Here is a 14078-nt window from a genome sequence, read left to right as displayed (position 1 = left end):
GTGACCACAGTCAAAAGGTGACGATCGAGGCTCTGGTCTTGCATCTATACTGTACTGCAACACCCTTGAGGGGTTAGTACCGGCATTGTCCATCGCAATACTGTTCCATCTCCCATATACAAGTCTTGATGGTTGATCATGAGTCCTCTATTCCTTTCTCTGCTGCTCTAATCCTGAAGTTGTGACCAAAATATTAAAAAATGGTTATAACATGATAAATGATTATGATGATAACAATTACAAATGTATTTATAGCTGTGTAGCAACTGTGAACTAATTAGGCACTTGCAAGTTTAATTAGGTGTCTGAAGCATTTAATATGCACAGATATGAGATATTCATGACGTGCAGGCAGTAAAGATAAATTTACTCTAATAGAACAGTCATACTACACCGTAAATTCATACTTCCGAATTTACGGTCATTATTATGTATGGATTTTACTGACTCTCCAAGATAATATTCTGCATTAATGTTAATTGCTCATTTCCAAAAAAATTACCTTTTAAACCAAATGTAGAGTCTATCACTGACAAAAATGAGTGATATCCACCCCAAAAACACCTTCGCTGTAAAAAAGGTGCGCCCAAGAAACTACAAGTACCTGGAACCCAATGTAAAAAACAAAAAGAAAAATCAGCTTAGCTGAAATGAAAAGTAACTGGTAACTTAAAGAGCTGATATCTGAAGCGGCCAAGAATACAATTACTAAAGTTTAATCCATGCAAGAACACCTTGGCTATAAAACAGGTGTATACATGAAAGTAACTGGCAACTGAAATGGCTGATATCTGAAGCGGCCAAGAATGAATGGTCATATACAACTAATTCAAAAATTTAACACTGAACCTTTATAATTCAGCTGTGTTCTATATTCACTCTTGCTGCATCGTAAAGTAATTTCTTTTAACTCTAATTGGCTGGTAATTTGGCCGCCTTTTTTAATAGTCAGTATAATAGAGCAAAAAAAGGCGGCCAAATTACCAGCCAATTAGAGTTAAAAGAAATTACTTTACGATGCAGCAAGAGTGAATATAGAACACAGCTGAATTATAAAGGTTCAGTGTTAAAATTTTGAATTAGTTGTATATGACCATTCATTCTTGGCCGCTTCAGATATCAGCCATTTCAGTTGCCAGTTACATTCATGTATACACCTGTTTTATAGCCAAGGTGTTCTTGCATGGATTAAACTTTAGTAATTATATTCTTGGCCGCTTCAGATATCAGCTCTTTAAGTTACCAGTTACTTTTCACTTCAGCTAAGCTGATTTTTCTTTTTGTTTTTTACATTGGGTTCCAGGTACTTGTAGTTTCTTGGGCACGCCTTTTTTACAGCGAAGGTGTTTTTGGGGTGGTATACTTTACAGGGATAGACGAAAGTATATTTCATTAACTCACTGACCAATCTAATTAGATGTGTAGCATTTCAGTCTACCCATTTCACTTCTACATTTATCAGAGTTGAAGTAGCATTTACATCTATCAGGAATTAAGTAAGCATCTCACAAGGATTTCAAAAGAATATTTGTAGGATAGCTTGCTACTACATACATCATGCCACTCTTGATAGCTACATGCATAACCTAAAAATTCATAGGTCAGCTCTGATACAATAAGATGAGATATATTACCTGAAATTTCATTAGCTACAGTATAAAATAATAAAAGTTGATGTGCAATAAAAGAAAGACCTTACATTGATAAGTGCATACAGTACTTCCAACATCAGTGTGTCAACTGGGTCAGCAAAGTGATCCAGGTCATCCCTATACTGCATCACAAAATCCTATACCTAGTTCATTGTATGTTTAGTTTAAAAATTCCTAGCTATAAGGATCATGCATGCATGACTCCTGACAACACATGCAATATTGTATATGTGATCCATGCACTGAGAATTGTTTGCATTTTCCTCAACTTTATTTGACTTTTTTTGTCTAGAGGGAAAAACCAAAGGGCTGTTAAAGTTTCACCCTTATCTGGCAAGTGTACTTTTGGAGTTTATTTATTTATTTATCATAGTGCATGATAGACAACAAGAGCAAAACAATTGATTTGTACAATGTCTATATGGGAGAAAAATTACAGGCGTTTGTATAGTTGATCATAAGTCTGCAGCTGCAGTGGGCTACAGAGTTGGGACTTGTGCCATTCTATTCACCATGAACTGGGTCGTTCATCAAGATATAGTTTTTGGCCTAAATACACCCATAATGTTAAGCAAGAAGTTTGTTTAAGTTAGAACTGGTGATGATAAAGCTGCATTTTACAGTAATGTAAACAAGCACATGTAATACTTTATGGTGACAAATATTCATATGGAGAGACAAATCCATGGGTATAGATATTTCAATTTGAGTCGTCCTTCACTGTCACGTTACTGAAACAACGAAAACCTTGATATAATGTACAACACATTTTTTACCCAATGTATTTCAATGGCATTTATCTCAAAAACACAATACGCATTATGCAAACAATTATTGCAAGTGACTTTTGCTCAGCGGCTCAGATGCATATAGCAACATGCAGTGGGCAATATACTAGTAGGTTTATACAAGACCAAAGGCCTGTAAGATGACAGGTTGGTATATTAGGCCATTGATATTTAGCCAGTCATTGATATTAAAACAAAACAAACTTAGAAAAAATCTTGACACAAAAAGGTATAAGAAACAAAGTGATCTGACCGAGGCTCGAACCGACACATCCAGGTTTGGAGTACCTATACTCTACCATTGTACCACCAGTGCTTGCTGACTAGTCCTCCTGTTTTTGTTACTATTCAATGTCACAAATATAAAATACTATAATATAGTCTAACCCATACCAGTGAAGAAGAAACCAAAGCTAAACCCGACCCTAACGCTAACCTGACGTTTGCCTGTTAGACATAATGATGACTTTCACTGCCTGTATAAAGGTACGTTTTTGGGTGAGTTCGAGGCGAGCTCATCCAAAAACTTTCCTCGAACTCACCCAAAATCTTTCCTTCATACAACTAGTGTGTTTGATAGGTTACCATTATTCCACGGAACGACACGGAACGGAATGGCATATTCCGTGGCATTATTCTCCGGAACGGAACAGAGCAGACACACGTGTCCCCCAGCCCATCAACTATAGCATTGGCTACTTGATGGCCATGGGCGTCCTGGAACGGCTAGATCTATAAGGGAAGTTCTAGACTACATTCAGCTCTAAATCTATAGCTATCAGGTCTGCAAAGCTATAACATAAAAACTAGTAGCCGCAGTATTATAGCTATGTCTAGGTACTAATAAACTTAGTTGTCCCTCAGTCTCCACTATGTACGTAGCTATACAGCAACCGATGTCTAATTTAACCTTGCTACATAGATTGATGCCACAGTGAAAAACAATTCTTAAGAATACACCAGTTAACAGCAAAAATTGAATACAACTATATTAAAACCAACATTATCGAGTAAAATAAGTGACAAAGTAATAGCATATACAGTAAATTAACACAATTAAATTAAAAGCAGTACAGCAAATAAATGGTACAACGATAGACTACAAGGTAACAATTACTAAACACTAACTAGTTTCAACACAGCTTTGACAACTCCAGTGTACATTCTTGCCTAAGGTGCTTCAACCGAAACTGGAGAAATACATACATCCCCATGGTACCATTCTGAACACTCCAAACAGCATGTCATTGGAGGTTGACGTGGCATTATATAAGCCTTCACTTATTCAGTTTATATAACTTTCAGATTTTTCTTCTTTTGCCTCTGATTGGTATCAGAGAAAAACATTGTTGTTCAATACAAGATGAGAGATGGCTACACATCTTAGGGTAGTCAAACACTAATGTGCCAGGGTTTTCACCTAAACACTGGAGCACTGCATATGCAATGCTGAACAAACCACAATCATTACTTCCAGTCTGTTTATGAACATCTACAAAGTTCAGGGTAAATTCTGATTTGCCGGTGTACAGTAAACAGGCCATTTGCATTAGTTGTCACAAGAAAACATACTATCAAAAACCAACACATCTTTCTGGTTTAGTTACTAATTGTCACCCAGTGATTTCTGTTACTGTCATGTATAACTTGAGTGAAAGCACTTTCAACAATCAAATAACTCAATAGCCAACATCTTGAAATTTTAGTTGAACTACTTGTTCAATATTATATTGGTTAGCATTGATAAATTGCAACATTAATCCAATCACCCGACAATACCACAGCTTTGTCCCCATCCATGAAGTGTAATTCATCAATCCAGGGATGGGTGTCTTCATTTTTGGACGATTCTCTGTATGTATCAGCAGTCTTTTATTTTGCAGGAGGATGCTGCTTCTTTTCACTGAGTCGTATACTTTTGAACAAGATTTTAGAAGCTTCATTGACAGGTTGACTCGATGGAGAGCTGTCCAAAAGGAGTGATCTACTGTGTGATGAGCCTTCCTCACTGCACACTAGATGATCTGCATGTTGGAGCAAACATAATAACTGTTAACATAATGATATTAATTAACTACAAAACAAGTAAGGAAATATTAATCATTTTTCCCGCTAAAACATTAAAATGTACGGTTAATTGTTAGTAGCAGAGCCCATATTAAAATGATCTCTAAATAGAGTAGAAACCTGGTCAGCATGTTCTATATAATTTCATTGGTGTGAACCAAGTAGTCAAAGAAAAGTATTGAGAGAGAAAGTGGCAAAATGGGTACTACCATTAAATGTTTGTGTATCACCACCACAATGTGATACTGCAGTGCATCAAAAAGCTACTATCAATGCTATTCTTGTCCAGAAAGTAAGCAATGACATTTTTTTGTTGGCCTTGCCATTTTTTCCTATCTAGTAAACAACTACAGGCTACCAACACTTCAGTAACTCCACTACAGGCTTAGCAAACCCATGCAGCACGAAAGAGATTTGATAAAATTTTAACTTACAGCCACTAAAATTATCACCACTAGTGTTCATTTTGCTCAATTGATGGTAAATCCATTCTAAAGTTAGTATTAGTATTAGGTTTACAAGTAAGGAGGCTCAAGGAGCCTGTAAAGCCTGATCTTTACAAAGTTGTTGCATTTAAGAAGATTATAAAATTGTAGCTCAGTAGTTTGGAGCAGTTAGGCTGTCCCGTTGAGAGACAACATGTCAAACAAACACACACTCACCACTTTTACTGATACCCAAAAGATTCTTGTCCACTCATGTAAGTTTTCAAATTCTGTGTTAGGGCCATACTTATTGCAACATACAACAATACTAAATTTCTCTTTCATAAATCAAGCCAAAGTTCAGTTTTCAACTGAGTGGCCTTTGTTTATAAAACTCTGAATCTCTCATCAAAATCACGGAGATCTGTTATAGTACCTAAAATATAATTCTCAGTCCTTCTACCACACTGGTTCTGCTGTGCAGGTTGTTTTCCACTCCGGCTGGTTCTGCCGTCGGAATTTCCTTCCATTCTGGTTCTTCCTGCTATAAGCACCGTTTCTATAACTACAGCAAAGACTGAATTCACCACAAAATGACTTCTTTGCATTCGTCACCAACTCATCTTCATCTTGTGTTCCCTCGTGTTGTCACCTGATGACAGCTGCAGGTCACGTGATAAAACCCCACATTAGCATAATTCGAGGCATTTATCGGCTACAAGAAACAGCCGGCTCGTTTTGTTTGTCACAAAAGTAACATAGTATAGTGTTTGAAAGTGATTTAGAGGATATATCTAGGCACTATAGGCGTTCCGTTCCGGAGAATAATGCCACGGAATATGCCATTCCGTTCCGTGCCGTTCCGTGGAATAATGGTAACCTGTTTGATACTCGAGTTATAGGACACTTCCTAATGTTTACACAACAAAGGACCGGCTAAATAATTATCTACTTCGATATTATTACACAAGCATTTTTGTACCCATGTCAAGTCCGCATAACGGCTGGCTCCACCGCCACTAGTCAGGCTCGACGCACTCAGCAGATGGAGTAATATAAAGGTAGACTATAGCTAGATAGTATTGGTCGCACGTGAGTTCACCTCGTGTCAAGTGGTGATAACGACGGCAAGGGTTGTGACGGGTGAAGTCGACAATAAGGAACCAGACGAATCGCTTACATGGTCCTTCGAGCCGGACACGCACTGGTGTACAACGGCAAGACAGTCAGTAGCAGAAATCTTTAACCACAAACGCAGACACCTTGGTACCGGGTTATAAATGGTACCCGACCAGACTAGTGCATTGCGTCAATTAATGTGTATTTCTCTGCTGTTTTCTTTAGGCGATCCGATTCAGTTTGGTGGACACCAATTAGAATTTATTGTAATTGACATCAGTCGATACTTTGACCAAGAGTTGCAACATTTTTCAATTGTTAGCGACGATGGAAACCCTTGCACGAATCAAGAAAGTGAGAGCTGGACATCGTTCGTCAGCCTTAAGACTGATGAATCAGCTGGAAGAAGCAAGTGCCGTCACTGGAGGACCGGCACTCGAGAAGCTGCATCAGTGGAAACTTTCATTGAATGAAAAGTTAGTTAAACTTCGCACCTTTAATGACGAAGTGTTGGCATCAATCGAGGATGATGCGATAGAGGAAGAGATAGAACAAGCAGACGTGTTCTCTGAAAGATTACAACAGTCAATATGTCACGTAGAGCAGCTTATTTCAACACATCGAAATACACCTCCCACACACAGCAGTTCGCCAACAACTACCGCATCAACAACTACAACAGACACAGCAGCAACTACCACGGCAACAACTACCACGGCAACAACTACCACAACCGGCACAGGTGCTGCCTCAGAACTAAGGCCGGAACATAGAGTGACACCAGCTACAGATGCTGGTAGCAGAGTCAAGTTACCTAAGCTAGTGCCGAAGACCTTTAACGGTGACCTCACTAAGTGGGAAGCATTCTGGAGCACATTTGAGTCATCCATACATCTTAACCCATCATTGTCTGCAGTAGATAAATTCTCGTACCTAAACTCATTGCTTGAAGGTTCTGCAATGAGAGCGATAGCGGGCTTACAACTCTCTACTTCTAATTACACCGAGGCAATTGACATTCTTAAGAAGCGATTTGGTAATAAACAGTTGATTATTGCTCGCCATATGGACACATTAGTAGAACTAGCATCAGTTCCATCTGCAACCAACACTAAAGCTCTTCGCCGCTTTTATGATCAAGTAGAATTTCAGGTATGAAGCCTCAAATCACTCAGTGTTTCCTTTGTCTTCATATGGACATTTGTTGTCATCCTTATTTATGAACAAGTTGCCTGAAGACCTTAGGTTAATTGTCAGCAGAGAAATTGGAGATGCTGAATGGACTGTAGACCAATTAATGACTATAGTAGAGAATGAAATCAGTGCTCGGGAGAGAGCCTTTTCTTCTATTGGAGGTTCACAAGGGTCTGTGATGTCCACTACAGCAGCCTTTATTGCAGGTGATGGCCAACCCAAGTGTTGTTATTGTAGACAGGGACACTCTTCATCGTCTTGCACTGTTATAACAGACATCACCCAGAGGAAAGGTATTCTAAAGCGAACAGGGCATTGTTTTGTCTGCCTAAGAAGGCATCACCTCAGCAAGGATTGCAGATCCTCCGCCAAGTGTGCGCATTGCAGTGGACGGCATCACTCCAGTATTTGTAAGAACAGTCGTACAGTCTCTAGAGGACAACCACGCTCAGACTCCCAGAACCATACTGCTGCAGAACACAATGCAACAATAACGCCACAGTTACCGCAATCCAGTTTATCAACACTGCAGCCACCAACATTCAATTTACAAGCTCCACAGCCACTGCCACCAGGGCAGCAGGACATACCAACTACCACCCAGTTGTATTGCGTCAACACGGAAGTCCCAGTTTTGTTGCAAACTGCCAAGGCGTATGTACACAAATTAGATGAACCTAAGCGTAGAATGACCATTAGACTGATGCTGGATGGGGGAGTCAGCGGTCCTACATAACACAGAGAGTGAGGGATGCACTGGGGTTGTTACCAGATCATGTTGAACAGGTTCAGATCAAAACGTTTGGCTCAGATACCACAACAATGCAGACAGTGGAGATGGTGAGAGTTGGTATACCTCTTAAGAATGGTACCACTGTTAAATTGATGTTGTCTACGGTTCCGCTTATCTGCGAGCCACTATCTTGTCAACCGATTGCATATACCAAGGAGAAGTACAGACATCTCAGAGACCTTAATTTGGCAGACTTTTCTAGAGTTGGCAATGACCTGCAAGTAGATGCCTTAATTGGCTCTGACCACTATTGGCAGCTGGTAACAGGACAAGTGATCCGTGGGCAGAGTGGTCCAACCGCCTACCTGGTCCAGTCTGTAGTGATGCTAACTTGCCTAACCTGAACCCTACTCACTCGCTCCTTGTTCAAACCTCTGATGTACAGTCCATGGACCAGTTGCTTAAGAACTTCTGGGAATTGGAGTCACTGGGTATACAATTCGTCGAACCTTCAGTCTATGACACTTTCAAACAGTTCATTAAGTTTGATGATGGCAGATATGAAGTAAGTCTCCCATGGCGCTCAGATCAGATACGGCCTCCCAGTAACTTTCTGCTAGCTAAGAGGCGACTTGAAGGACTGCTTAAGAGGCTCCGTCATCACCCCGAGGTACTACAGGAATACAATGCCATCATCCAACAACAGTTAAATCTGGGTATTGTGTCGCACGTGAGTTCACCTCGAGTCAAGTGGTGTGTAACAAAATATTTGGTCCGGGTGCATAAACGGTCCGGCCGGACCAAATATGTTCGACATAAATGGTCCGGCCGGACCATCTATGACGACATAAATGGTCCTACCCAAACATAAATGGTCCGGGTTACCAAACTAAACTGCAACGACTATTTGCCACCGTACAGTCGACAAGAATAGCTATATACACCAAATATAGGTTAGCCTCATCTCTTTGAAGCGGTGCCTTCAAAGAAATCTCGCAAAATCTCTCAGCATGCTGACATAAACTAAATCCAATAGATATCTCAGTACTGCTTAGTTAGCTCAAATAGCAGACAGAGTTGGAGTGTATAGACTGTATAACTGGTTGTTGCGGCCGTATCTTGTTGGTATAGGGAGTCTGGTAGTTAGCTTATACAGCATATCCGGCTAAGGAGCAAGATTCGATACGAAGCAGTCGCGTGCCGGCGTTCAATTTACTGACTGAGGATCCGCGGCTATACTGCAGCTACAGCAGGACTATATACTAGCTCTAACGAACACGAAAGGCTCAGAGATCAAGTTTAGAGTGAATAATCTGCAACTTGAAGTGGCGCAAGTTGCTTGCTTCCAGTGATGGCTCATAATACTGATAAGGAGGATAACCATTTCGAGGACGAATTGGAAACTGACACACTAGAAGATGTTCATGTTTATGTGACAAAGAAGCAGTATAGAGAAGGCCTTACTCAAAATCAGAAGCGAATTGTAAGAAGAAAGGCAGCAAACTTTTGTGTGGTTGATGGAGAATTGGTGTTTAGAAAAAAACATAAAGGAAAGGATGAGGTGTGGCTATAGTGCACATACATGCATGTATATGTAGCCATATCATTTCTTAATTTGCATGTTCAGGTGCAACAAGTTCGATACATTAGAGAAAGAAAGGAACAGCTTAGGATTGTACAAGCTTGTCATGGAGATCAGACCTCTGGCCATCTTGGATACAGGAAGACACTGGCAAGAATTACTGAGAGGTTTATGTGGAAAGGGGTATCTAAGGATGCTAAAGAAATTGTAAGATGCACTCTGCATGAGCATGTAATACAAATGTGATGCCATATCTTGTACGGAATGCATAGGTGCAACGATGTGATATTTGCCAGCATGTGAACAGAAAGCTAGAAACTATTGCCCCTGCACTGAATCCTGTACCAGTCAAGGCTCCCTGGTATCATCTAGGCGTAGATTTTTATTGGCCCAATTGCATATCAGTCTCCAGCAGGTATGTATACAGTAAAAGCATGCAATGGCTCTGTAAAGATTAATGGTGAGATCTGTGGCAAACATATTATATTAATATAGTGACCATCACTAAAATATAATATAGCTATTGGCATTCACTTGTCACAGGTATCACCATGCACTTACTTTTCACAGTGCATGCATGAATCAGCATCAATTATTATTATTTATTCTGTAAAAATTGCACACATTTTTTGCAGGAAATCGCTATATTTTAACAGTTATTGACTACTTCACAAAGTGGGCAGAGGCCATAGCTACCCCGGACAAAAGTGCATTTCAAGTAGCTAATTCTCTATTTAAGGTATCTATATACGTAGCTTTATGTAAATGATATCTATTTATAGATCTGTGTTTTATTATAGATTTTCATGAGGATGGGAATTCCTAGAGTCATCACAACAGATCAGGGAACAGAATTTAACAACCACCTTGATAAATGAATGATGTCATTGCTCCAGATTGATCACAGATTAACAACTGCTTATCATCCGCAGGTATAATTTTCTTGCATTGGTGTCCGTAGCAATTATACAACTACATTGTTATTATATCATATACAGATTGTCGATTAAGTATATATATTTCCCTTAGGCCAATGGCTTGGTTGAACGATTTAACCAGACACTACAGAACATGATTGTGAAATTTATTGATCATAAGAAAGAGCAATGGGAAGACTTTTTGGATACATGTGTTTATAGCTATAATACCTCCAAACAAGAATCTACACAATACTCACCATTTGAACTCATGTTTGCACGAAAGCCAGTGCTACCGGTTGACATTAATACCGAAAAGAAAGATCCTGATGTATTGTTAACGGATTTTTGCAAAGCAGAAGATCCTTCTCTACTTAATGAGCTTCATCATGCTAAGCAAGCAACACTTAATGCTGCAAAGGCTAACATTCTGAAAGCACAACAAAGACAAAAAGAACAGTATGATAAGAGAAACTATAAGCCAGGTATGTAATATATATCTAAAGATACGCCAGTTCAATTTCTTTATGTAGGAGCTTATGCTGTAGGAGCCAAAATGCTTATTAGAGATAATAAAAGGAAGAAAAGGAAGGGAGGAAAACTGGATTACAGATGGCTTGGTCCTTATGAAATTGTAAAATCACTAGGAAAAGGTCTCTACAGTTTAAAAGGAGTTGAAAATCCTGAAAAGGTCATTGAAAGAGTGCATGGCACTCGTCTCAAGCCTTATATGTCTCCAATACAGCCAATACCTCCTAAAGTAAGTTAACTGAATATTTGACATTACTTCTACCTTGGTTACCTCTTCTGTTTATGTTTAGAGTCCAACTGCAGTAGATGCATCTACCAGTTCTGGTACATCATATTCCGATTCATCAAGCAAAAATCAAAAATTTAAGGATTGTGAAGGTATTTATTTATATAATACATTCAGTTAAGGATGTACACCCTGTCTTACTAATACTGTATGCATAATTGTGTGTATCTGCATAAATTATGTGTATAGATAAATTTATAAGTTATTTGTTTGTAGTAAACCGACTGCAAGATCAACAAATGGAATCTGACAGTACTGCAAGAAATTCTAATTCACCTGTGCCACTTCCTTCATTAAGCCAAGGAATAAGCAAGGAGCACTCTGATGGTATATGTGTATATTTATTGAATTATACTTCAAGGTGTGCACATCGTACTTATTTCATTTAGTTGTACAGGATAGCCAGGAAGTTAACAGTATAATTCAAGCTAGCACACCTCTTTGTATGGAAGAGTTTGTTCCTGAACTACTTCCAAGTGGCACTTGAATTTCACCAATTTGTGGGACTAAGAAAGGAGATACACAGCTTAGTGCTACACCTAAATCACCTGGTAGGTGTTTCAACAAATTTCTGTATTATTTTGATTCATCACAAATTACAGAGAATAGAATTGTAGATGCAATTTTTGATTCGCCTAAAGGAGTTACTAAATGTAAAAGATTACTGCAGTTTTCTAGTCCTGATAAGAATTGTCCTGATCTTGTGAAACCACAGAGGAAGCGCAAATTGCTGAAAGATGTTTTTAAAACTGTAAGTTTGGCATATTCATCTGCATAATGGTGCTGCTACATGTGGCACATTGTACAGAATGAGAGTGCTTGCAAGAAGGTAAAGAGTGATCCAGTGAAGGAGATTCATAAGAATGACTGTGAGATGGATACAGGATCCACTAATAATGCAGAGGTATAATAACAATGCTATACAGTAGTTATACAGCTATACATTATGCTACATGGAGCACATGTATAATGAATATATGTTATGTATGTATGCACAAAATATTATCATGTGTTTTATTCCTCAAGAAACAGCTTACTAAGATTTGGAATGGAAAACCATGTCATGTTGTTAAAGCAAGGATAGGTAGAAATGCAGTTCACCACGGAAGTTTCCACAGCCTAAAACCAAATCAAGATGTAAATGATGAGGTTCATTAATGTCTGACATGTATGTGCTTATTTAAATGTATTAAATTCCAAAGATAATCCATACATACCTTGAACTGTTATCAAATATCCAAGGAAATACTTTTGCCATGATTTCTCAGACACTATCTTGCATACTCAGCCATACCTCTGCTGGGAAGCATTCACACCTATTGTCTAAGGTACAGTTACAATGACGGTTAGTAACATTTTGCACACAATAACAAAGTAATTAAGCTATGTATAATTATTGCAATGAGAGTTGTTCCCTTGGTTGCTAGGAATCATTGAGCACGTATAAGTACATTGGAGGATGCTACAACCAAGGTAGTAACCATTGGATTCTCATTGTAAGTCTGCTCATCAGTAACATTGTCATCTGTTACGCTATTATGTTTTTAGGCTAAGGACTTGGAGCAGAAAAGCTTTTATTATCTTGATCCCTATGGACCTTCACGGTCAAGCCGTGGTGCATTTGCTGCTGTAAAGTTAGTTAGTTACATGGCAAATAAGTTTTTTGGCATACATGTTACTTGAAAATGTGACTTCAATTGCTGAACACCTGTTTATACAGGAATTACTTCAAGAGAAGGGGTGAAATATTAGGAAAGGACCATTTAGACATCACTAAGTTTGAGTTGAAGCAGCTGAAGAGAAAGATTCAGTATGATACCTCCAACTGTGGTGTATACTGCATGAAGGTATAATCATACAATCATTATAAGTATAGCATTATAGTTTTTTTTTAGATGGCTGAGCAGCTGTTTCTATCAGGAAGCATTGAAGAAAATAGCCTGTGCAGAATGAATACTACACAAGCACGGATTGATATAGGTGTTGCATTGCTTTCATACTCAGGTACTATAGTACATAATGACCTCTAGCTACAAACGAATGTGCCTGCATTATGGTATTTGATATACACATTCTATAGTTGATATGACCGAAAGGTGTATAATGTGTGGTGCAGGGGAACAAAGTATAAGTCATCCACAATATGTTGATTGGGTAAGACTAATACACAATAATATATGCACATTTTAATGTATTTTTACAGGTACGATGTGATAAATGTAAGCAATGGTCACACATCATCTGTACCAACCTGAAGCCTGAAGAGGCCAAGAATGTAAAAACTTTTTCATGCCACGAATGCTCCCAGGACATTCACCAGATTAATGACTTTGAATAATTGCAACCATGCCATGTATCTTTATAGCTACAGTGCTTTAGCATTATAATCTTATTTTAATAGCAAAATTCACCTGTGGAAAATTGTAACAGAATTAGCTACGTAGCAAGATATGAGTAACTATACCTAACATAGCTACAGTTAATTATTATTAGCTGTGCCAGAATATAGCTACACTGCATGTTAATTCGAAAATATGAACTTCATACACTGTAGATAACATCTGTGGCAACTTGTATGAATCTCATACATGTAGCTATGATTTGTATGATCTTCATGCAAGTTGGCACAGGAGTCATCCACTCGAATTAACAGTGTAATTATTCTAATCACGAATTGTTCTGGAATAGAAACTACAGTATAGTACACCATAGTTGTTTATGCTAGCAAAGAGACGTTCTACTATAGGGTCGGCTATATTATGCTCAGTCCAGGTACTGGTATTG

At 38.6% G+C, this 14078-nt stretch overlaps 1 protein-coding gene across 1 annotated transcript; it reads left to right on the top strand.

The window, feature by feature from the left end:
* Positions 1 to 11899: 11899 nt before the first annotated feature.
* On the top strand, positions 11900 to 13743 carry LOC136239122 (uncharacterized). Its single transcript, XM_066029863.1, has 10 exons — positions 11900 to 12045; positions 12103 to 12198; positions 12321 to 12443; positions 12497 to 12622; positions 12722 to 12790; positions 12843 to 12928; positions 13015 to 13141; positions 13190 to 13298; positions 13375 to 13448; positions 13498 to 13743. Exons 2-10 carry the CDS (start codon positions 12169 to 12171, stop codon positions 13630 to 13632), a joined length of 879 nt encoding a protein of 292 aa, XP_065885935.1. The 5' UTR covers positions 11900 to 12045; positions 12103 to 12168; the 3' UTR covers positions 13633 to 13743.
* The last annotated feature ends 335 nt before the right edge of the window (positions 13744 to 14078 follow it).

This window comes from Dysidea avara, chromosome 1 (genome assembly GCF_963678975.1).
Source record: "Dysidea avara chromosome 1, odDysAvar1.4, whole genome shotgun sequence".
In the NCBI taxonomy this organism is placed as follows: Eukaryota; Metazoa; Porifera; class Demospongiae; order Dictyoceratida; family Dysideidae; genus Dysidea; species Dysidea avara.
This window is presented reverse-complemented; position numbering and strand designations above follow the sequence as displayed.